The 24,228-nt window shown below is 40.6% G+C and overlaps 2 protein-coding genes across 4 annotated transcripts; both read right to left on the minus strand.

Moving 5' to 3' along the window:
• LOC125335131 (solute carrier family 2, facilitated glucose transporter member 11-like) lies at positions 1-10,423 on the minus strand. Of its 2 annotated transcripts, none has more exons than XM_048322463.1 (12): positions 10,306-10,423; positions 9,613-9,711; positions 8,593-8,753; positions 7,874-7,998; positions 6,364-6,493; positions 6,070-6,218; positions 5,269-5,456; positions 4,111-4,221; positions 3,934-4,035; positions 2,809-2,884; positions 1,743-1,870; positions 1-1,422 (listed from the first exon to the last, which is right to left on the minus strand). In XM_048322463.1, exons 1-12 carry the CDS (start codon positions 10,327-10,329, stop codon positions 1,216-1,218), a joined length of 1,500 nt encoding a protein of 499 aa, XP_048178420.1. In that variant the 5' UTR covers positions 10,330-10,423; the 3' UTR covers positions 1-1,215. The 2 variants fall into 2 exon arrangements, with proteins under 2 accessions (XP_048178420.1, XP_048178421.1); XM_048322464.1 differs by having other exon boundaries at positions 1,332-1,422; positions 2,809-2,973.
• Positions 10,424-12,771: 2,348 nt separating this feature from the next.
• Positions 12,772-24,209, minus strand: LOC125335130 (solute carrier family 2, facilitated glucose transporter member 11-like). Of its 2 annotated transcripts, XM_048322462.1 has the most exons (13): positions 24,123-24,209; positions 23,090-23,188; positions 22,334-22,494; positions 21,730-21,854; positions 21,259-21,388; positions 20,505-20,653; positions 19,953-20,140; positions 18,841-18,951; positions 18,136-18,237; positions 17,737-17,812; positions 16,825-16,952; positions 16,269-16,488; positions 12,772-13,448 (listed from the first exon to the last, which is right to left on the minus strand). In XM_048322462.1, the coding sequence occupies exons 1-12, from the start codon at positions 24,144-24,146 to the stop codon at positions 16,282-16,284; spliced, it is 1,500 nt and encodes a 499-aa protein (XP_048178419.1). In that variant the 5' UTR covers positions 24,147-24,209; the 3' UTR covers positions 12,772-13,448; positions 16,269-16,281. The 2 variants fall into 2 exon arrangements, with proteins under 2 accessions (XP_048178419.1, XP_048178418.1); XM_048322461.1 differs by lacking the exon at positions 12,772-13,448 and having other exon boundaries at positions 15,364-16,488.
• Positions 24,210-24,228: the final 19 nt, after the last annotated feature.

A 24,228-nucleotide genomic window follows, 5' to 3' on the forward strand; every position in this document is an offset into this window, starting at 1 on the left:
TTTTATTACAAAGCAATCTGCCATTTTTATTATGGTTACCATTTGCAATTAAAATTAAGTAGCAGTTAAGATGAACGATTGAATTCTTATTTTGAATAACCTTATTTGAGTTGAAGTAAATATGCCAGTCAAAACAACAGCAGAGGTAAAACCACTTATTTTACTGTGCAAAGTTTGGACTCTAAATTGTATAGTGTTCTTCACAGTAAGCCTTAGTTTTGTTCATGTTCTTCCTAATAGTATTGCTTTCCTTCTACGACGGTGTGAGCCTCTCACTAATAGAGGGAAACATGCAGAATATTAGACACATTCTAAAGAAAAGCCCCATGGGCTTGTATATTTCAAAAAAAGTTTCTGATTAAATCAGTTCCAGTCTGAGGTGGTTCTTCTGGGGTAAACTTGTTCCAGGTAGCTGAATGTCACACAAGGAAAGCAGCAGTTCAATTGCTGTGGGATTCACAGCCCTTCAGATATCTGTGGGAATTCTGTTCCTGGAGGAAGAGCTACAGACTTGAGATGACAGCAGTGATGGGCAGGATAGCACAGAGTACCTAAAATGGCTGTATGTGCTCAGGGTTTATGGTGCCTGGATTCTACCCATCAGTCCTTCAGCTCTATTGCTGCTGAAAGGCAATCTGAAATGGTTGAAGTCTGTCAAACTAGATACTACCCAAGGACAACATGGCACTGTGCATGGGAACCTGGCAAGGTTTGGTAATTCAGTTGAATCTAGAGAAACAAAGAATTTATCTCCTATTCCACTAAATTTTTTCTTTAATCTGTTATGGATTGAACACTAGCCAGAGATAGCAAGCCAAGAACTTCACTGTTCTCATTTCAATGCTGTAAAAACATACTCAGAAATCATAGAGAGAGAGGATCACAGATCTTTCCTTTCTCTGTGGTCAGCAGAGTGTTTATAAATTCTACATGTAGTTTCAGTGTGTATTAGTTGCTCTGTTAAAAAGAGATTTATACATCAGCACATTAAGCCAAAATGCTCATGATTCACATGAGTCTATCCAGTTAATATCAGCCCTTATCCCTTTTCAGAGTGGAGTGCTTGAGAAAGAAGCTGGTTTGGCAAAATGGGAACCTTGTAAGTGACAGATAGGAAAGCTGACAGTCCATCTGGAGCAACTTGTTAGTCAGAAAATGGCAAATGTCTTTCTTTTCTACTTTTTTTACAAAAACCTGATTCCCCCTAATGGCCAGTCAAAGCCTGGTGCAGAAGGTATAATCCTCTGTGACATGATTTGGAGTTACTGGAATACACTTGTTTTTAAAGTTTAGCTTATTGAATTCTTCTGTGATTTCCATGATTGATTTCCCTTTTGTTTCTGGAAGGAACAGGTGGATAATTATCCCTGAAGTGAAAAGTACCACCATAAAGATGAGGAAGCAGAAGTGCTTGAGTCTTTCCTGTGGGGAAGAGCAAAGTGAGAAAGAGAGCAAGATGAGCGTATCTTTGCTTTAGTCACTTTCTTGGCACATTTTTTGTATTTGGGTACCAAAGTATTGTGAATTTGATAAGGAATTCTTTCCATTTTGACCTCTGACAAATATTTCAGTCTGAGTATTGGGTAAATGAGGGCCCTTCAGCTGCAAAAGTGGAGTTGGGAGAGCAGGTGCCAAGAGCGCCCTAGACTGACACAGCACTGTCACCTCTGCTGCTCATCCTCCCGCTCCCATGGCTGGCTGGAACTGAGTGCCATGCGAGTGTCCCAGGCAGAGGCACTCACCACAATGAATGGGAAGGTTGTGGCAATCACAAAGATTCCCAGCCAGTTGAGAACTGAGCTGACCACAAAGGCAGGAGGTCTGCAGGAGAGCTTGAAAATTTCAACCCTGGTGGAAACTGTGGCACCACCTGAAAGGAAAGAAGAATAAGAATTGCTACTTGTTAATGTGTTTGGCTTCAACATTTGGATTGTTACTGTTACACAGTCAGCAAATAGATGCTACTATCATGGACTGGCATGAGTATGAGAATTGTGTAGCGACACTGAGCATGTTGCTCTTTTTTATAAAAGAAAATGTTTGTGGCATCTAATAAACTGCTAGACATCAGTTTATTAAAGTGGTAAAATACTCAAATAAACTTCTGGGGAAGTCCAAGAATTAAGTATTTGACACTTGAGAAAGCCTGACATCCTCTCATGAAAGGAGATGTGTCAGGACAAAATGACAATTATTATTGCTAAAAAGAATTCCCAGTGTGATTCTTCTAGATCACCAATGAGTGATCTTCCCAGATTTACTTCCTGGGCATTTCAGTTATGTTTTGAAGTCACAGGACTTCAACTGTTTTGAGTTAGGAAAATAATTCAACCCTGCCATATGAGAAGGCAAATATTTTGAAAAATATTAGCCGTTATAAAATAAAATTTAACGAGTAGCAGGCAATAAATGCTAGGAAAAACTTACTCTAAAGTAGGTCTTCTGCACTGCTGTCTATGTGGGATAAGATGTAACATTACACAACACTGAATTTAAAAGAACTCTTGCTTTTCTTTTTCTCTTTTTTCCCCTAGCATTTAAAAAAAATGTTTTACCCATCTGCTTTTGCTCTATTTTTGCTGTATTTTTCCAGTGTGTTGATTTCCTCTTGTTAGCAAAACCCAAACCTGGTGGTACTGAATTTTATGTCCAATGAATAATTGGACTCACAATGTTTAAATGACTACAAGATTATGTTAAATGAATTTACTTATACTAGATATTGTGGAATATAATGCGGTATTTTTCTAACCCTATTAATAAGCTCACATGACTCAATTCCTTTATTTCCTTTGATTGAGAACTTACCTGGCCCAACAGCAAAGACAACTGTAAACAGGATAATGAGAGCAAGGCTGCAGTATGGCATCCAGAAGTACCAGTCCTGGGGGAAAAAAGTCCATAACAAACTTCTGGTTGAAAACTGTTAATAGCCCTGGGTGAGGAATGCTCCTTCTTTACCAGCACTGTCACCTGAAGGAAGAAATATTCAGTGTGTGGGAACCGAGAGATGTGAGTGCTTTACTCTATGGACGGAGCAGTTGAAGTCTTTGTTAGGTGAGCAGAGATGCAGGTCTGCCAGTGCAGAGCAGCCGCAAATCTCGGAAGGCTCCAATTAAACGAAGTCTGAGGAGTACTTTGGCACCCTGTGCTTCTTTCTTTTTGACCTCATAGTGCTTCCTCCGATCCTTAGAGATATGAGAAGGACAAATCACATCTTTCTTCACTTTTGTTAAGTTATAGATTTAATAACTAGTACTGAAAAAGAGTTTTTCTAGATTTTTGTCAAGGAGAAATGAGACTCGATGCTTTAGGAAAAAAAGATTTCTCTCTCTTGTGTTTGAGAGCCTTCATGAATGGAACAAAACCAGAAGTCTGCTGCCACCTTGCTTCCAGGCTAATTTTACAGTGTATCTGTAGAGCTCCGGGTGAGTACTGATAACCCAGGTGATTTGCTTCTGAAGAATCTACAGCAATGACTCAGAAGTATCATTGCTCGAGAGGCAAACCGGACTCCAGTCTGTGAACAGATAGTGGTTTCCCACAATTATCTGCAGCAAAGTTCAATTTCAAATTAACTGATGCAAAAGGTCTGGGGTTTTGTTGTTACTTGTTAAAAACAGCATGAATAGAAAAGGCCATTTTCCTAGGACTATCTTGTGATCTGTGCTGGCTGGTGTTCGGTGCTTGCAGTCTGATGAAGCCAGGAACCAGTCTTCCAGTGTTTTATATGCTCCTTGCTAAGGTCATGGGATCATATTGAAAGGAAGGCAGGAGTACAAGAGACTACTGGCTAAGAGAGAGTTTAATCCTACATATAGACAAGCTTGATTTAAGCCTCACTTTCCTTTCTCAGTAGTGTGGTCCTGCCAGTGAGCTTTAGGTCAGAAATAGAATAGGCAGAGAAATCTGCTGTGAGCAGTATTTCCTCACCTGTAGGGAGAGAGTCACGGTGATAGCAGCTAGCAGTGAACCCATGATCCAGTAGCCTCCTTTTAGGAGCACTTTCCTGCCCAGTCGCTCAATGATGGAGCTCTGAAGGACAGAAATCACATCAGTGTCAGTGCTGGAGAGCAAAGTGTGTCCCATTCCCCTGGTAATGTGACTTACACAGACTACAGCAGCTACGAGTTCGGAGAGTCCAATAGAGAGGGTCATATAGGAGGCCATTTGTTCATCAAAGCCAGCTGCCTGGAGGACTTCAAAAGTATATAAATATATCTGGAAAAAACCCCCATAAAACAGTAAGAGAAGAAAATTATTGATTTCTTACCCAAACCTGTGTGACACTGCCCTAGATATGAGCTGCTAGTCAGGGAGCATGCATCTCAGCTTTGGAGCGATCTAGAATTCTGCACTCTTTTTGATAGTATTCACTTTATCAGAAGACAAAAATATTATAAAATGTAATTCATTTATTACTTAATTTCATAAAAGATAAAATACTGGGATAATTTGACATCCTGCTGCTGCAATGCAATTAGGTTTGCAGAATCCTGATTTAGATGCTTTCAGAAGCACCCAGGTTTCTGGAAAGGTATCATGTTTTCAGAGCCCGTCCAAAAACATCATTGTAGGATTTTCTCAAGAAAGAAGAGTGCAGGTTATGGAGTCACGAGGGGGTAAAACAAACACCTTTTCAATTATCTCTGCTAGTGCTTGGAGATATGCTGAGGTGATAAAGATGCCAGTTTAAGCTGTGTTAGATTCAGCTGTATATTTCCTTTACAGATGCTGCTGCATTGTGATGTTAGAGGTAGGAGGGTCATGCAGGCAATTACAAAGCTGTGTCTTCAAAACGATCCCAGAAAAGTGCTGCTGAGAGGAAGAGCAGAGCTGCAGAAGCTGCAGAACAGGGAGCATGTTTGTTGTTAGCTTTAAGGGCAGAGTGAGCAGTCTGCCATCCCAACATCTCAGGGTGCTAGGAGCCAGGGGACAAATAGCAGCAGTTGCAGCGAGCAGTCACATAAAACTGCAGATTTTGCCAGTAGAGGGTGGGCTCATTTGTAAGAGTGAGTTCCTGAGCCCTGCAATGGCTCCCAAAGGTGGCTGTTCAATGAGCCTAACTAGAGAGGAAGGTAATTCCAGCAAGGACCAAGAGCTGGGCAGAGAGATGTTACACAGAGAGCCCAGACAAGCTTTGTGGCTGCTGCTGCCCTGTAGAAGGGCTGGCAGACAGCAAGGTTTGGTCTGAGAAGCCTGAGAAAAATGGAGGAAGCTCCTGTGAGCCATGAGATCTTGGGACTTTAAGGGGGAAATACACTCAACTGCATTGATGCCACATAGCTGAATTGTGCCGGTCAGAATAGCTGTCATGTACAGCTGCCAACGGAAAGCTGGTTCTTTCACTAGTTCCAGGACACTCAAGATCTTGGTGTTTTTCATTGTTGCCTTCTCTTTCATGATGTCATCAATCTCTGCTTGGTGTTGGCCTTCACCCCAAAGCTGCCTTATGGCTGTGGAAAAGGAGAGTGAGACCTGCCGTGTTAATTTGTCTCTGTTCCCTACGGAGTTTTCTGAGTAGGTGATAGAAGTGCCTGGCAGCCCAGTGTGCGTGGGCTGGGGCTGTGCTGAGAGGCAGAGATGTCTTATAGGGTGTTCCATACTCCTGATCCCCTCCTGCATAATGGGACCTGCTGTGACAGAGGGGCCTAGTGGGGTGCACACTGGTTCCTTCCCTGTCCATGGGGCCACTTTTCTGCCTTCCTCCTTCTCTCAGGGTGTGAGCAGGGTACACAGCCAACAGCCAGAGTTAAGGGTTGCCCAGTGGAGCCCTGCAGTGCAAACAGCTATTTTTCACTTATCATTTGGCATGAATCATCAGACTGACAGTGCAGGTGGTGTCAGCTGAATGCAAAAGGTTTTGTAATACACAGCTGTAGAGGGAAGTAGTTTAATGTTCTATGTGGGGACTACAACAATAATGGACTTAGTAGGTATTCACAAAGCCATGTTGGAAATGAGCAGGGAGAAGCTTTGTCCTATTTATTTCTTTCCATATGGGGAAAGAAAGCATCAAAAAATTATTCTAAGTCAAGTGAGGAACAGCAATCTGAAGCTCTCAGTTACCTTTTTTGCAGCCTTCCTGGTCTCCTGCATGCATGAGGAGATATGGTGGGGACTCTGGGAAGAAGGGAAGTGCGACCAGCTGGACCAGTGCTGGGAATCCACAGGAGGCCATCAGCATGGGCCACAGGGACTGGCTGCCCAGCAGCTCCCTGGTGGGGATAAAACGTGTGTGTAGAGTAAAAGTTCATTGCATTGGCTTTGAGGAGAGAAAGGAATGGATGGAAAAGGAGAGGAAGAAGCAAAAGGTTGAAGGGATCCAGAAATGAATTGTGTTGGTAATCAATTGCATTATACCTTTGTCCTGAAATTTGCCCTATGACTTTTCCCAACGACCAAAAGAAGGAGGAAGTAGAGTTTGCAAATCCACGTAGCTTCTTAGGGGAAATTTCTCCAACATATTGGTGATGTAGAGGAACGCAAAGACCTTGAGGTGAAGAGAGAATTATGGGAGAGAAGAAAGAAGACGTAACAATTGGAAATAAAACTGGACGTAAATAATTAAGCATTACAGAATACAGCTGTATACCTCGACCCACATACCAGACTTTTCAGGACTAGATTTTTTAACTGTTTCTACAAAAGTATTGGTTGTCTTTGCAGAGTGCAGTTTCCTGATCTTAAGAAATGTACAGTTTTCCCTTTAAAGTGTAGATGTAGCCTCATCATAAGATCTCCTGTGAGCCTTAGCGTATTTTAGAGGACACAGAGTATGCAAGTGCTGAATAACTAATCACTTTTTAGCAGTAGTTAACCCACATAATCTCAGCCTTTTCTGGCATAATGCTATTGAAGAGCTGTATGGTAGATTCATGGCAAATTATCACATGCAGTGCTATAGTCAATATTGATTTGTATGTGATTTAGATGGAGATATGAGTATTTCTTTTCTGCTATCCAGCAGTAATTTTTTTTATTTCAGACACAGTTGAGGTTTCCAGTTATTAACTCAGACATGCTGAATACTAGTCTGGGAACAGAAGCTTGTTCCTCATGTGGTGGTCACAGCCCCTTTCGTCTGTTCCAAATGCAACATGTTCTTCTCTTGGCTGTATGTAATGTCAAAGCAATCTCTTTTGATTGCAATGTTTTTAACAAAAATCAGGTTTTTGAATGAGGCCTGATACAGATTCTAGACCAGAACAGGGCCCCTGTGGTTAAGCTGTTCTCAAATTGCAACCATAGCTCTTCAACACAACCGTATGTCAGAGAAGCAATGTACCAAATCTGGTTATTTGAAAAATAGGCATTAACTTCTAAGTTGACTCTTTAATAAGTTAAAATAGGCATCCCAGTGAATATGCAAACAATGGAAAAGCAAGTTTTGTGTAGGGGAAAAATACAAAAAAATACCAATACCGGATGTTTTTACTGCCTGTAGTCTACTTGCCAGGAGTGATTTTGGTTTATTAAGCCCAGATCTTTGTATTAGTCCCAAGGACTTACTATTGGGGATACTCCCCTTTATGAAAATACTAGCTTTGAACCATATAATTTTCAGTACTGCCCATCAAATTTAAGAAAATACTATCAATTCTTTTTCCTTCAGAAAAACACCTTGTTTTGTGTGGTAGCAAAACATTTCTGACAGCTCTGAGTATTTATACACTTTGCAAAGCTGAATTTCATTTGGTGTCAGTGAAATTAGTAATAATTTTGCTCTTTATAGCTGGGTGTTATAAAAAATCTTCTTACAAAACACCACTGACTTTAATATTTTCTTTTCTTAGTGGAGGTTTATTATTTACTTTGAATAAAGATGTAAAATTTTGTGAGATCCTGCTGACCTGTGGGAGAAATCACTCACCTGCACTTACTCCACACAGGAAGCGTCCAATTAGAATCATCTCAAAGGACTGGGCTATTTTACTGCAGCCCATGATAGATGCTGCCACTATCATGAGCACATTGTTGCACAAGAGACATTTCTTTCTGTAAGTGCAAGAAAATGAAAAGATTTTTTGTAACTCAGAAGGGAAATGGCACTTAATGCCATGTAGGAAGTCTTGGCTGAAGTTGTCTTGATAGTTTTGTGAAATTACGCATACATGCTCCAGGCCAAAATAAGCACTGGGTACTCTGGACCCATGGTGTGCCTTGGCATGTGGCTGGACCTGGGAGTTTGGGTACACTTCTGGGTTGTGTAGGCAGAGAAAAGTCTGAAAGCTTTTCTGCACTTGAACATTCATTGTGAAACACATTATTGTAGCACCAGCAAGGATCTCAATGCTTCTGTATTTTGAGTAGCACTTCCAAGAACCCATTCTGACTTCAGCCAGGTGCTGCCTTTCCTCATTGCTGAGATTAACCCAATCTGAGTAACTGTGCCTGGTAGGACAGGCTGGCAGCACAACTGATTAGTCCATGCCACAGGACATAGGCAGGAAGCAGGAAAATCAGCTGACACCACAGCTAAGCTGGCTGTGCTACAGCCATGGCAGTCTAAAAGTCTGTCTCATTTAAAACCTCAACTATCATTTTCTTAAGCTGAGATTCAATTGACACATTGTCTTTAAACATACATACTTGCCAAATTTGACAGTGAGGTATCTGCTTCCTGAAGAACCAAAGAGACCTCCTATACCAAAGATGGACACGGTGATAGACCACAGGAACAAGAGGTTATCCTGTTGGATGGGATAGCCATATCGCTCCAGCCAAGTTTCATTGATGAAAGCCTTAACATGCTGAGACAGAAAAAGAATTTTCGTTAACAATACCTGTGACAGCAGTGCAGGTATTTTATTATACTTACAAAATAATTTTGTTGCTTCAGCTGAAGTTACTATTTCATATAGGCTTTAAAATTATGTGTTAGCTAACAGACATAGTATAACAGAGTGTGCTATGCTCATTCTGCCATTAAAAGTTCAGTCTTTGGGTTTTTTATCCTTGAAATCTGAGGAACTGAGGCATGAACTGGTACTAAAGAATAGTGTAAACAGTACTACAAAGTTCTGCAAAGGAGTTATGGATTTTCTCTCACATACCTGCCAAGAATGCTGCATTACACAGTGCCTGTTCAGTGCAATTCCTAAATACCTTTTCACTCAGAACTTAGTGCTGTGAAGCCAGAAAATAATGTTTTTCCCATAAGGTGATGTCTACAAAATAATGATGTCTTCCCTCTAGACTTTAGTGCCTTTAATGGAAGTTTCACCTGTGATCAGTGGAGAGATGCAGACATTTTTCTGGAGCGTGGCTTACTTGTTCTACTTTTCTGTGGGGATGGATAACCGTAAAAATACCAACTGAAACCACCGGAGTAGGCACACGTGCTGTAAGATTTTAGGGGAGACAGATGCCACCCTACTCAGTGTGTCTTCCGAAGAACAGTTCTATTAACAACAACTTGCAGATCTCTCTTTTCTTCTCTTTGAAACACTTTGACGTGTTTTGCTTTTCATGATAGCATAGCATAGCAAATGGGAAATGAGAGGAGAAAACTGTGATTAAACCCTTTCTGAATGCCAGAGGAGCATCCTCAGTCAGCAGCGTAGACCCCGTGTTCTCATTAACCAGTGTGTCATGTTCATCGTTGCCTACCTGAGACATGTAGGTGATAGCAGAAATTTGAAAGCCAATTTGGAATGTACCACCAATCCCCAGGACAGTGATCATTTGAAAGAGCCCCTGGTACTGTACCTGCAGAAGTAGAACAAAATCTTCTTAAGGTTGTAGCCACATCAGGCTATTCTCACCATGTGTCTTTCATTCTCCAGAAACATGTCATTTGTTCAGGGGATTTTCAGGTAGGAATGTTCCCTCTGCTTGCCCTGGCGTGAGATGTCCATCCTCCTGTGATTTCCCTACATCCTACTCAAGGAAGTACAGCTTCCACAAACATCTTTGTCAAGGCACCACAGCTGCTAGCAACCAGTCCTGTTCCCTGCTACTCAAAACCTCTGCCTGCCATGTCTTGCACTAAATAATCAATTGTGTTTAAGAATGCACTTTTTTTTGTCAGGTAAGCAAAGCAAATTATGTTTGTAGTTAAGCAAATATTTTCCAGTCAATTAAAACATTTGACACATTAGCATATTGATAAAAATATGACAAAGATGGATGGCAGAACACATGAAGTGCTGTAATACCTCAAAATAGTGGGCAGAACCACTTCCAAGATGCCTGTAGTGAATGGAAGCCTTGTTGTTCTTAGCAAGATACTGATTTTGTTTTCCTTTTCCTTTTGTAGCACACAAAAATGTCACAGATGTAAATACCCCACCAAGTACTTACCAGGTTTGATAGGAAGCCGGTCATCTCTGGCTGAGGGCTGATTGTCCGGTGTGTGATGTGTCTTTGTCATTACAGCCTTGTGTTCCTCTGTCTCCTGCCTGCTGGTACTGCAGTTGGGAATTTGGCTTCAGGAATCAGAGTTAAATTTTTACTATTTACTCTTCACTCACTTACATTTACTTCGACTGGCTAAAGTTAACACTGCCAGATTAAATATTTCAGGAAATAATTACATCTAGTCCAGTTTGCAGGGGGAAAGTTTCAAAGCAGAGGAAATTTGCATCTGGGGACTAGTGAGGGCTTTGGGAAGGGAAAAAAGAAAAGTTCAGGCAAAACAATGCAAACAGTTTTCCAGGAACAGTAAAATGCTATGATACAGGCTGGTGCATGTATCTGCCATAATCGATAGAAAGCAAAAAGCAGCTGGTACAAGGTTTAGGTACTGTTATTTATTAATAAGTAAAGTATGTGGTGTTCTTTTTCAGATTCTTTGATACAGTAAATATTGTAATTAGAAGAAAAATAGACAAATTTCAAAGCCTAATTTTGCTGTTCTGGCCTTATGAATCAGTTAGACTGTGCTAAGGAAGGGTATTTGTTGTCTGGTGTTTATAGTGATGTTTGTCGACCAGGTGTGATGAAAAAGCAGTAAGAGACTGAGATTCATGGAAGCTGGCAAATAAGATAAATATGCCCTAATGAATTGGAATAGGACCACTGGGATCTTACTCCCTCAGGTTTTACCTTTGACACAGAACAGCTCCAAAATCAGTGTTGCAGGCATTGAAAAATTACCTTTGACTCCCAGAGGCTCCTTTCTTGTGAGGTAAAGCTCAGACTGTAGCTCCACGTAGATTCTGCTGGAGCCAGCACTTGAAAAAAAGAGGTTGGTTTGCCTGGGGCTTTCACATGTGGTTGAAGCCCTGTGCTGTTCCTGCCTTCAGTCTTCTGCTCACTCTCCTCATGCCAGGGGACTGTCCCCTGCCCTCAAGGCCTGGGGTGGGGGCAGATGGGGCAATGGGGTTATACTGAAGCCCTCAGTAAATGCTCACCCTCGGGACTTGTACTTTCAGTTTATAAAACACAGAATGCAATTATTTACAGATTTATTTATCACTGCAAATATGGTGAGTATAAATAAATGAGAAAAATGCATGTTAATATTAAAACCTTGGTTACTCGTGTAATTCCAACTATTGTCTCTATAACTGCATAGCAAATGCTGTTTATCCTGGCTTGCAATAGTGTTTAGAATGAGTTAGCGTTTTTTGTGTTTTCTCTTGAACACTGACAATATAACTACTTGCACATCTCTTGGCTATTGTTTGAAAATGTTAATGTTTCCTTTTCACTATGTGTTTTTTCTCAAACTGTAGTGAGGTGTAGGGAGGCTTTGTTAAAAGGATTCACCTCTTGAAAATAATTACTGAGGACCTCAAACAGCAGCAAATTCCACCAGCTCACAGTGAAATTTCTCTTATATTTTAAAGGTGTTTCAGGTAATTCTGAGCCATGGTACTATTTCACCTTATTAGCAATTTTAGGAAAATTTCATTCTAGGAGCTTACTTCTTGGATTTTGTCAAGTCAATGAAATGGACCATTTCTGTTGAAAATGTCACCTGTATTCTTGAAAAAGCTGCTACACTGGAAGTTGTGCACAGTTTCATGGTTAAAGAATTATTACTGAGTTAAGGAGATCTTGTAATTTTTTTTTTTTTTAATAGAGCTGTAAGAAATGCTTGTTGTGAAATGGACAAACACATGAAACCCACCCTCATGAGATGTGTCAAACAGTTTTGTCTAAAGAGCTGAAAGTCAGGCTAGCTTCTAAGCCAGCTTGAGCCACACTAGATTGCTCATTGTTGATGACTGAAGCCATCTTCAGTTTAATTTCGTGGTGAGGGAAACTCAGTGGTTTCTTTTAGATTTGATTTGGGTTTGTTATAATCCAAAACTCAAAATGAAATTTTGAATAACAAAATTGTGGAGATTGGAACTAAAGGAGACATTTAGGTACAAAACATGTTCTAAGTGAAATCTAAGAGTTTAACATAGCACATATTTTATGTTACAATCACTTATTGATTGTAGACTTCTCTCAGATTTTCAAGGTGATATGAGAGTGACTCTCATTCATGAAGATTCCACTTGTGTCTGTGAAAAAATATTTATATATTTTCCGATAATAGAAAACAATAATTTGCCTTTGTTTTGCAGTCTGCAAGCATCAAGGTCTTTTATGACTTTAATACATGGTGTTTCTGCTGACCAGCTGGTGTAGGTGATACTTCCTCAAAAGAAGTACTTCCTGTAAAGGAATGAGGTCTCTTCCTAAAATCTAAAGTGCCGAATTCTTTGATTATTTTCATAACAAAGTTCCCCTTTGTCTCTGGAAGGAAGAGGAAGATGAAGATGTTGAGCTGATGGGGACCTCAGTAAAGATAAGGAAGCAGAAAGACATGAGGTTTTCCTGGAAATGAATCAGAGGAAGATAATTTTATTTTATTTTTTTGCTTCTCCTTTTACAGCATTTTGAACATGATGACAAAATGATGATGATGGCAAAGTTTAACTTCATGAAATCCAGTTTGTTTGGTTACTGTGACATGGTACACTCCAGTCTTTAGGTGTGAAACAGCAATAGAAATAAAAATATTTAAAATTTTCTTCTTTCCTGAAGGCAAGATAGGCAGGGTGAGTAGTCAAAATAATTTGCGATGTTGCTTGCAGAAGTATGAAAGAGAGACCCTGGGATGGGATTAAAACAACTCATAAAGATTAATACTGGCAGGTTAATCATATACTCACTGGTTTATCAGTAACTGCAAGAGATGCAGCAATAGTGAGCATTTGGGAGAACAGACCTCCTGAGGTCTGGCACTTTGGATTAGTGCAGTTTGGGAGGATGAATGTTTGAGATGGAAAGGTTCATCAAGCCGTGAAGCAGAGGAGGTGCCCAGCAAAGCAACCTGACTTCTTGTAGGAGACACTGGAGCTATATCAGAGTCAGCATGGCTGGACTTCGTAAGAGAGAGAGAGAGGGATCCAAGGCTGATGGTTTTAAACCAGCCATGGTGCTGTCTGACAGGGATGAACAGTCCTTCTGCAGTGTTCCAGCTGTGCTTCTGCTGAGACCAGTTCCTGCAAAAGGACCAGCAAAGAAAGTAAAATCAGAGAGAAGGAACTGAGACATGAAAGTGGAAGTTACCACAGCAGAACACACCATTGATCTGGTACAGTGCCAAGAGTTAACACTGATCCCATCATGTATTTTTCCATCTCTCTATTGAGTTAGTGACTCTATGACTTCAATGTCTATTCAGCACCGTTCAGAGGTACTGCCACTTGCAATTGCATTTCACTGTGAAACTGGTGCAGACCAGGAAAGAACAGCATGGAAAACATAAATGTTTCATTTTTGTTCCATTTTGCCTCATGCTGTTCTTATTTTCACACAGGAAACTCAGGCATTAGAAATTCCCCTTTATAGCATTGCAAGGGAAGCTGCAAACTGCGCTGTCAGAGAGGGCATAGGGAAGAGGGCATGGTAGCTACATCTGTTAAGTGGAGGGACTGATGTGTTTGTTACCTGGGCATGCCCAGTCAGAGGCAGCTATAGGCCAGCTCTTGTTCTTTTCTTCTGCAAAGAAGGGTGTGTGGAAAGAGCTGGGAACGGAAAGTCAATGGAAACAATTTGCAATTTGATTTGGGAAGCATCCTTTACATTTTGACCCCACCATCAGTGTCTCCTGAAGGTGCTGTATCTGCTTTTCTTGTCATGGATGAGGATTTGTTCTTGTCATGGATGAGGATTTGTTCATAGAGGTTTGAAAGGGATCATCCTTTGTGAGGGATCCACCAGTTCCCAACACAAAGAGCATTACAACCAACCACTGGTACTGAACATGCAAAGAACAGTACAATCTCATCACAGAAGAAGCTGTGATATCATAGTCCCTGCATTTCTAGGATATTGGCTTGTTTGATGATGCTTAAGCAATCTCAGCAGAACATGCCTGCCATCAATGCAAAAAAAGGTCAGAGAGATAAAGGTTGTGGATTTTCAGTTTTGCTACTCTTCTTCACATTAACTAACTAAACCATCCACAAAACCTTTCTTTTCAAATGTACCATTTCATAGCATTATCAGGCTAGCAGCTAGGAAAATAGCCTGATAGTATCACACTTGGACATGGAAGCAAGCGGGAGCAGATAAAAATGGTACAGAAATACCTCACCATTTAGGAACTAGATGAATTTAATTTTTTTTAATTAGTTTTTCTAACCAGCTGGAACTTCCTTCAAAGTTTCCATGATGATTTAGTCCAGAATATTGTCAGTGTCTTTTGATTTTTTAAAATTTTAGATGTTAGCTCTAATTTTTACAGTAACAAAATTAAAAGTATTATCCCCTGCCTATCCTATTATTTTGAAAGAAGTTTGGTAAATATGTAATGCATTTTCTGTAGGTATGGTGGTTGCAACAACCAACCTCTCAGTTCTTCTGAAAACTAAATGCTAACAGCTGGTGCTGCCAGCTGCAGTACTCACCACTTCTGGAAGGAGCTTGTCCATCTTATATCAAAAAGATGGCTGAACCCAGGCAGACAGAACTCTGTCAGACTGAGGAAATGTTTTCTCTCATGCCTTTTCTTCACCTTCAGCTTAAGTAACCATCCTACTCTGAGGCTGAGGTTAATGTTTACTTTGTAAGATTTCTGTTGATTTATGGTTTTTGTAGCAATTGGACAATGCTTAAAATGGGTGGATTAAATATTTCAGTCCCTCAACAGGAGAGGGCCCTCTGAATGAGAACAGTCAGTAGCATGAGTGCTCCCTAGTTTGATACAGGGAGTGATGAAGGGAGTGAATATAAAATCTAACCCAGGTTTCAACTGCTGAAACACACACTCCTGCTTTAATATCAGAGTTTCTTCTGTGGTTATTCCTTTAGAAGCAGTAAATATATTATTTGAAAATTTTAAATAGAAAACTCCCTAAAACTCAACACTAATTCAGAGCTCAGCACAATGATAATAAATAAGAATGGTAAAACTGCAGAAAGAAAGGACTTTATGGTCCTGCTAAAGAGGAGGCATGGAATACCATTTGTAATCATGACAGAAAAAGGAAAAATAATTGATCATCCTATACAAAGGTAGAAGAGTTTGGGGTGGGAAGTGATTAGATGCTGCAGTGGTCAGCAGGACCGGCAGTCGTTGAGTAGCACAGTCCAGAGGTGGAGCTCAGCAGTGGTAAAGTGTAGGACTGTGTGCTGATGTGCAGCAGCAGAGTGCTGCGTGTCCTAGGCCAGTACAAAGCTAGCAGATACAACTTCTTTTTTTTTGAGCAGTTACTTATTTATAAAATGGGCTGAATTTTCAAACTGTCTGCTGTCTCAGTACTCTCTCAAAGTCTTACTCTCTGTATCTCTCCAGGGCTCTTGTCTTCCAGCTCTCAGCACTGCATGTGTATTTATTAACCTGTGTGCCATCCATGAGGCACCAGAATGTATTACAAGAACTTCCTCCTGATTTTGCTACAACTGATATGCATGGAGAGTGCAGTCAGTTTGCTCCAGAGGATGCAAGTGAGAGTTTGTCTGTACCAAATGCCCAGGGATCAGGGCTGATCCCTGACAGTCATAGAGACAATCAGGACACACAGTTACTCGATGTCAGCTCACAGAAATAGAAGTTGTTATTCTACATGTTTATGCATGTGCAGTGTTTGTAATCAATACTAAGTCCTTTAGAGTGTGATAGCAAAAAGAGATGACATGAAAATTGTTTGCAAGAACTATGCCTATGTTTAATCCTCTCTTCATCCTGCTCTTAATCCTGAGCAGAACCTTCTTATAAAGTAAGAAACATAGACACAAATCTTGCTGCTTTAAAATGATAGCAATGGAGGAAGACTTGAAATACAACGGATGTGTTATGCCTGAACAGTGGAAATTACTTATGGTGGCTTATCAGAGCTTGGTGCAAAATGTCTTTTCCTCAGCGGCATTCATCTCCACAGCCTGATGACGTTTCCTCTTAAAGTGGCAGGTTTTAAATTCTTCTGTGATTTCAGAGGTTGACTTCCCTTTTGTTTCTGGGAGGAACAGGTAGATAAGAACCGCTGAAATGACCAGGACAGCAATAAAGATGAGGAAGCAAAAAGGACCAAGAAGCATCTGGAGATAAAAAATAGAACAAGATGAGTGATTTCCTTGGCAACACTTGCCCCTATAGATTCTTGAAATTTGTTGATCTGTTCCTGTGAAATAAGGAATAGGGTCATTTTACAGAAACAATATTTATTTGTCTTTTAAATCTCTTCTTGGGGCAGAAGATGGTTTCTGAAGTATTGGGAAGTGTTTTATATAAATCGTCTTCCTATGCTGTACCAATAAGGAATTCACAGTTTTGATAATCTACAAGTCATTTCATCCTACTCCCTGTCTAGATCAGCCTAGAAATCCAGATTAAATTGACAGAGTCAAAGAGAAGATTTGAATCAAATTACATACTACAGCAAAGGGGAAAATCATTCCAGTGAATGTGAGGCCTAGCCAAATGACGATTCCACCAATTACAAAAGCGGATGCCCTTGTTGAGAGGGTGAAGACTTCATTCATGACAGACACAACAGCTCCAGCTGAAGAAAAAAACAACAAAAAAAGTGATAGAAACATTGTTGTAATTGACCATTTCCCATAGAAGTTACCTCAGTTCTGCTACTGTGGAAATTCTGCTGTGTTTTCAAGACGTTCGTGGTTGTCATATACAACCCTTACAATACTAAAGGCTGCCATTTGAACTTGGAGACTTTAGTAACTACTGGTAGTGTTTAGTCAGAGAACTTCCAGAGTAAATACTGGTCTTAGGTGAGTGAGGTTTTAACAGAGAGCTGTAAGTTTGGGTCTGGTGTTACTGATGTAGGCAATTAAGAGTGACATTAAGAGAGGACAAGCAAGAACACAGAAGTGCTATGAAACCGATTATGCATGCTGTCAGGTGTCATTCTTTCACAGAGTATGATTTTAGAGGTAAGTTGAGAAAACTCTGATATTTTAGAAAAGCTTATCTCTGCCCTTTGGCAGAGATCAGACGTTTGAACCTTTGTGCACTGAACAGTATTTACACCGTGCAAAACAAGTCTTCGTGAATTGATTAACAAGAATTTATTTGGTTTGAACCAGTAATCCAGTGAGAGAAAACAGGGTCCTGATTCATCTGGGTGTGAATGATTTAATATAATTTGTTAAAGACATTGTTTCTTGAGTGATTAATTCATCAAAAATTGAGATTCCCTCAATCTCCGTCTCAACTAAGCTGTTGATTTTCAAAGACATACTCACGCATTCTAGTTCTAATACATTCATGGCCTGTGCTTATCCCTGTGGTCCAAGCTTTCCTGTGGCTTTTATTGTTGTACTCACCTGGTCCTAGTCCATAAGCAATGATGAATAAAAATATGAGAATAACACTGCAATAACGCAACCAGAGGAACTGATCCTAGACAAAGGTGAAGGGAGGGAAGAGAATAAAAATTACTTTTATAGCTGTAGCACAGCTGATCCAAGCACAGGAGCAGCAATATTTGTGAAAAAGCCCATGATCCTGAGCTGTGTAATAGATGCTCTCTAGACCTACTTATCCTTCTTTACTGAACACAGCGGAAGGCCAGAAGCCGCTTGTTGTGTCACGCCTACAGAAGTGAGCTTGTATTTAGAAGATATTCTGACCTGCTGGTTTGGACATGAAAGCTAAGGCTGACTATCTGCTGTCCTGCACAGAGAATTCTGATGCAGGTGCACTCCAGAGAGACATTTGCTTACGCTCAGCAGAAGGCTCGTTTCAAGCAACACCAGTATCAGTGCCATCAGCAAATAACCACCACACAGGAGCATTCGACGTCCAAACCGATCGATTATGGAGCTCTGAGGAATAGGAAAAAATTGCCTATCACTGGAAGCATGGCAAAATCCATCTGTGAGCCATCCAACAAATCAAGCATTCTCCTTGAGCTCTTTTTACGTCAGAGAACACAAGTCTTATTGGTACCAAGTTTGTTATTTTATTGAACTCCTTCTAGACTCTCTAATTCTATGAATTACCATCACTGCCCAGCATTGCAGCTACTTCTACTGCCCAGCTACTTCTTCAACACTGTAATCAATGGAAGCATGTTACAACTCCATTTGAATGTATAGATACACACAAATACATGGAAATGAGTACACATATTTATGTTTGAATGACATTTCATAAGGGATTCTTATAAGGACCATGCTGCTCTTAGTGACCAGGGCTAGAACACAAGAAGTGGGATACTCACCAGGTCTGAGCGGAAACCAGCCATTTCCCCTTGAAAGATGGGAAGAAACACATGAAAGTTGGGACAAAATTTGCAGTGGGTGGTAACAACCACTGTACAGATTTATGCAGCACCACAGAAAAATTCTTTGGTTCATAAGGAGAAGATTCATTTGCTTTAAGGAAGAATACTTTAATTCTTAAAACCCCAGGAAGCTCTGACTTACACAGAATATGATAGAGATGAGTTCAGAGATTGAAACTCCTAGAGATACATATGGAATTATGTTTTCCTGCAGATTGGCTGTCCGAAAAATTTCTGAGGTGTAGAAGGTGATCTGGGAAATAAGAAAAATAAAGCATAATAATAGATGTGATATGTGCTTATCCAGCATCACTGAGAACGAGATTTGTCATCACTGCAAAACCAGCAATACATTATTGGGCTTAGGAGAGGTGACATAACTGCTCCAAATGTGAGAAATCAACAGGTTAATGGCAATCAAGAAAAGGGATTTGTAAGTCCAGAAAAAAAAAAAGGAAAACAAAAAAGTAGTTGAAAGGAGCATATTGCCTGTAAGATTTGGGGAAAAGGTGTCGTTCTGACAAAAAGGAAAAGGACAAGACGAGAAAGAAAAGCAAATCTCAGTCTTAGCAGACCATACATTGTCATCCAAACAGTTGGTTCTGATGACCTTTTCCAGCTGCTAAACAGAAGCTGCTCATCTGCAGAGTCCCTGAGGGAATGGGCACCATTTCCCTGCCAGCAGAGTGCAGAGGGAATTCCATTGCTGGAAGCTGGAATGAACCACCTCCAGCAGAGCTCACAGGTTGAACCAGGGCTTATGGAGAGAGACCCCTAGACAAGTGATAAAATGAAGGGGAATGACTGCCAGCTTGGGCTGCATTGGGCTCAGCCAATGTGGAAACAGCTGAAAGGATATTACTTAATGGATAAATGTCCTTTACCAAATGAAATGAAACCGGATGGAAATAGCTGGCCATCTTCTACTGGAGAAGTCAAAGAAGGTGGTGCTGGGTTGCTGCAAGCCTTAGGATACTTGCAACCCTTTCCTCTACAGACTCTTTGGTCATACCACCAGGGGAGTGAAGGCAACAGTGCCCTTGCAGGAACTTCGGCTGAGTTGGATCTCTTGTATTCCCACCTAAGAAGCTCCCTTAAAGGTATGAAGAATACTGGGGATGATGCCACAGGTCTCAGGCAGTGTGCTCTGTGTGAGGAGGAATAATGTACCCCCAGAGGAAAGGGACAAGTTGGCACTATGGCACTTTGGAGGCTTAACAGCAGATCTGAGCACGGAAATAGGGCATACTCAACTGCACTCAGGCCACAGAGCTGTAGACTCAGTAGAAGGAGGACCATGGTACACAGCTGTGGGTACACGGATCGTTCTCTCAGCACCTCTAGGACATTCATGATTTTCGTGCCTTTTGTTATAGCCTTTTCCTTCATCAAGTCATCAAATTCTGTGTGATAGTTCCCTTCTCCCCAGAGTTGCTTCATGGCTATAGAAGAGACAGAATGAAGTATACTCCTCCATCATCTGCTCCACTCATACTTCTGTGTTTTTCAACTTTTAATGACACTAAATATTTGCAGTTGAGTCCATGCTTTGATTCATAAGTTACTGAGCAAAGGACTGGAAGGAACATCACTTACTGGAACATGGTGAAACTTCCCTGGAAAATGTTGCGGCAGTTAGGGGTAGATCTTAAATATTTCTGATGACTCTACTTGGTCTGGAGGACTTTAATCATGTAATTATCAAGAAATCTGTAGCTGGCTAATAGAAAAGCCAATTCCTGCTGTTAGCTTCACTTTCCCAAGAGTTATGATTTAACAAAATAAGGATCTAAATTTTCCTTTTACCTTTCAAGCAACCAGCTTTGTTGTCTTTTTGCAGCAAAAGATAGGCCGGGGACTCAGGAAAGAATGGTAAAAAGAGCAGTTGAATCAATGCCACCAGTCCAGAGAAGGACAATAGCACATTCCACATGTCTTCAGTTCCTAAAAGATCTCTATGAAAGCATGTTAGAATCTATTTATAGTCCAGTAAAATTACAGTTTATAAATAATTTGGTATTTTCTAAATTCTAGGCTAGCTAAAGAGACACAAAATACATACAGTCCTTGAAAAGTTAAATTGAAATAGATGATGTTTAGGTTAGGGACAGGAAAATACGTTAATACTTTATTTCTTCTGCAAGACTGCAGACTCTTAGAGTTTGAATAATTTCTGAAGGTCAGAATATTCTCACAACAGCCCTTTGAACCAATACTGCAAGTCTGCATGAGGTTATCAAGAAATTAGCAAAATTTTCAGATCTCACAGATTTACTAAGAGTATTTACATAGTCTTTTCTTATTAACTTCAGCAGAGAGACTGCACCTCCAGAGATGGAGTCTTCCTTCTCAAGGGACAGGCCTTTCTCTCCCCAGGGAATGACATGGAAACCTCAGTGACTTGTATGGGGTAGATGCCTCCTTTTTGACTGCTGTATTTAAGCAAAATAAAACCCCACCCTTGGTGTATGTCTGTTTCTAGGACTGGGAGAACACCACTTTCCTGCTATATAGAAGAAAAATAAATATAAAACAGGCTGAGAAGTAGCAGCACAGGCACCTTAATCCAAGAATTCTTGCTACAGTTTTTCCTAGTGCAAGAAACACTGTCGAGGTCACATTTATAAATCCACGCAACTTCTTAGGTGAGATCTCTCCAGCATACTGAACATGGGCATTCATATGTATTCCTAAAGGGAGAAGACAGGAGAGTGCTAAAGCTGTAGAAAGAAAGAGAGACGGCCCCTTTTCAGCTCCCCTTCAGCTCTCTCCTCTCTCTTCTGAACTCTTTCCCATATATCCTCTGCAGTAATAGGCTGAAAACGCACCTTTTACTTTAAGCAAGCTGTTTAGCTAATCCATCAGATCTCTCTACAAGACCTCTTGAAGGCAAAGGACAGCTTCTCTTACCTTGCCCTAATTTGTTCCTTGTTCCACTGGGTTACAGCACACTCCTGGGTACTCCCAGCAGGAAGATTTCTGTATCCACCCCAAAGAAGTCACATTAACATGGAATAGTGAGGAGTCCTACCAGCACCGATGCCCTCGAGGAAGCGCCCTGCCAGGATCATCTCAAAAGACTTGGCTCTCCTACTGAAGCCAGTGTGCAGCGTGGCTGTTATTAGGACCACGTCATTGAACAGGAGACATTTCTTCCTGCAACAGCAAACAACACGTGGGTATGAACCATGTTTTACTTTTTCTTCTTTGACTAATGTCTGACTGTTCCTCTGGATTTACAGACTGAAGCCATGGCCGTGTTTAAGTCCATTGCTTATAAGACAATCAAATCTGGTTATGAAAAGGCATGAGGTCTTTGCAGAGGAGTGGAAAGGGAAAAGCTAGATTCCTCTTACTCGCTGTGTGAGCAAACCATGAGGCTGAAGGAAACTGCTGGGGGTAAAATGTCAGCAAAAATACGGGAATTATATGCCAACAAAAGCTGTGGCAAGGGAATCAGAAATATCTACATGTTCTTGTTTCTCCAATGCATGCAGGTACAGTTTTACATGCTGGGTAAATTCTGTGGCAGCAGAGGGCAGTGAGATTCTGGTATCCTTTCTGTTAGTTGAATAATATTTAATAGCTTCCCCTGTTGCAGCCCTGGGTAGCAAGATGCTGGGAAATATACTTACTTTCCGAATTTTGCAGTCAGGTACCCACTGCACAGACACCCTATCATCCCACCTATGCAGTACACAGACACAATGAGGGACCACAGTAACATCAGGGTCTCCTGAGGCAGCACAGAACCGTATCGCTCCAGCCAAGTTTCGTTGATAAATTTCTGAATGTACTGGGACAGAGAAAGAGATTTTTGTTCCACCAAGGCACTAATCATAATGTTCTTCATAACGTTTACAATTAAAAAAAATTGGATTAATAGTCATGACTAAAAGTGTGACTATAGGACACTTGTTTGCAATTAGGAGTGATATTTCCTCTCATACAGCCTAATAGTGTAAGAGAATCTTTCAAAAATAAATTATACTCTAGTGCATTGAATCCAAGCTCTCCTACACCAAAAAATTAGAAACTTTTATTCATTATAGTAAAGTGCAAATGTTCTTGTGGCTAGAATGGATGTAAAGAGAAAAGGGCTGAGCTGAAGGCTGACTCTATCAGCTAGATTTATTTCTTTTTCTCCATGTCATAAACTTTAAGGAGATATCTCAATATGTTGTTTCCACAAACTTCTGTGGGAAGTTGTCTTTGGAGCACAGCTCCTAGGAATCATGCGAACTTTGACAGGACAGTATGGCATTGGAAACAGCTGGGAATAAACTGACATAGCAATACCTAAGAGCTTTTGTAAAGCATCTGTGAAGTGTAAGGCCTAGGACCACGAGGAACAGTTAGAGATGTGATTTTTTTTCTCCAGCTTTGCTTACCGGAGAAGTATAATTTATCACAGACATTTGAAAACCAGAGAGGTGGGTTCCACCAATTCCCAGCACCATAATCATTAGCAATAGCCTCCGGTATTGAACCTGCCAAAGAGAATGAAACACATCCTAAGTTCCTGATACCAGCACACCTTTCAAGCCGTGAGGTAATTTACAGGATCTTATATCTTCACATTTCCATGATTAAGAAACCTTTAAAATGCAAAAACCCATCTTGAATTTTTCACTAATCAACTTAAATTCATGGGAAATTGTTAAATTACAAATCTGTACATTCTGCTATATTCGTCTCCTGGTTATTAGCAATCTGAAAAGATACATTCTCTAATTCTGTTAGTTCTGCTAACCACAGAAAACAAAAATCATAAACGCCTTGTTGAGATCATTTGTGTTTACCTTTGTACTAGAAAGAAGCTACAGCTTTCTTGAATCCCTTTTTGCTTTCACCTTTGCCTCCTCAGGGACAGTGTTCACCATTTTCCAGAGATGACTCAAGTCTGTCCTCTTAAATCTTATTTTTTTTTACGTTTCACTTTTATGAACCCCATATGAAATGACATTTTTAGAGGCACTATCTGAATTACTCCTATTGGAAATGCTGTGTTTCTATGATGTACACTGAATTTCAGAGCATTCCTCACAAGCACATATGTTTTCAGGCTTTTAGTCAGGTCACACTTTAAACTGATGAGTATCCTCAATTGTCCTTGACAGTGCAGAGCAGTGAAGTGGGAGGGGTTTTGTGGTTTATGTTTTTCACTAAGTTCTCTATCTTTCCCCAAACTCCCATCTTCCCTGGTTTCCTAGGTCCTCTTTTAAACCTCTCACTGTTTTGCATTTCTAATGTATTTTCTGCAGGTGTCATTTAGTCAATCTTATTGCTGAGCCAGTGTTGTCCCAAGAACATGCTCTGTTGCTCATTTTAATTACAAGAAAGAATGATTCCCTTTGCTGTAATCTTTAAGGACCATGCTGCTCTTAGTGACCAGGGCTAGAACACAAGAAGCTGGATACTCACCAGGTCTGAGAGGAAACCAGCCATTTCCCCTTGAAACCCTGCCCGCTCTGAGAGCCCTTGTCAAGTCTGTCAGATGAGAGAGATGGGTTCCACACTGAGATTGTAA

This window comes from Corvus hawaiiensis, chromosome 18 (assembly GCF_020740725.1).
Source record: "Corvus hawaiiensis isolate bCorHaw1 chromosome 18, bCorHaw1.pri.cur, whole genome shotgun sequence".
Lineage (NCBI taxonomy): Eukaryota > Metazoa > Chordata > Aves > Passeriformes > Corvidae > Corvus > Corvus hawaiiensis.

Coding starts and splice junctions, on each gene's coding strand:
- LOC125335131 (XM_048322463.1), bottom strand. CDS start 10,329: ATGACCGGCTTCCTATCAAACCTG. Junction 6,494..7,873: donor CCTGTGTGGAGTAAGTGCAG/GTGAGTGATTTC, acceptor CTTCACCTCAAG/GTCTTTGCGTTCCTCTACAT. Junction 5,457..6,069: donor CCAGGAAGGCTGCAAAAAAG/GTAACTGAGAGC, acceptor CCTTTTCCACAG/CCATAAGGCAGCTTTGGGGT.
- LOC125335130 (XM_048322462.1), bottom strand. CDS start 24,146: ATGGCTGGTTTCCTCTCAGACCTG. Junction 22,495..23,089: donor TGATAAATTATACTTCTCCG/GTAAGCAAAGCT, acceptor TCTCTGTCCCAG/TACATTCAGAAATTTATCAA. Junction 18,952..19,952: donor AGCTCTGTGGCCTGAGTGCA/GTTGAGTATGCC, acceptor CTTATTTCCCAG/ATCACCTTCTACACCTCAGA.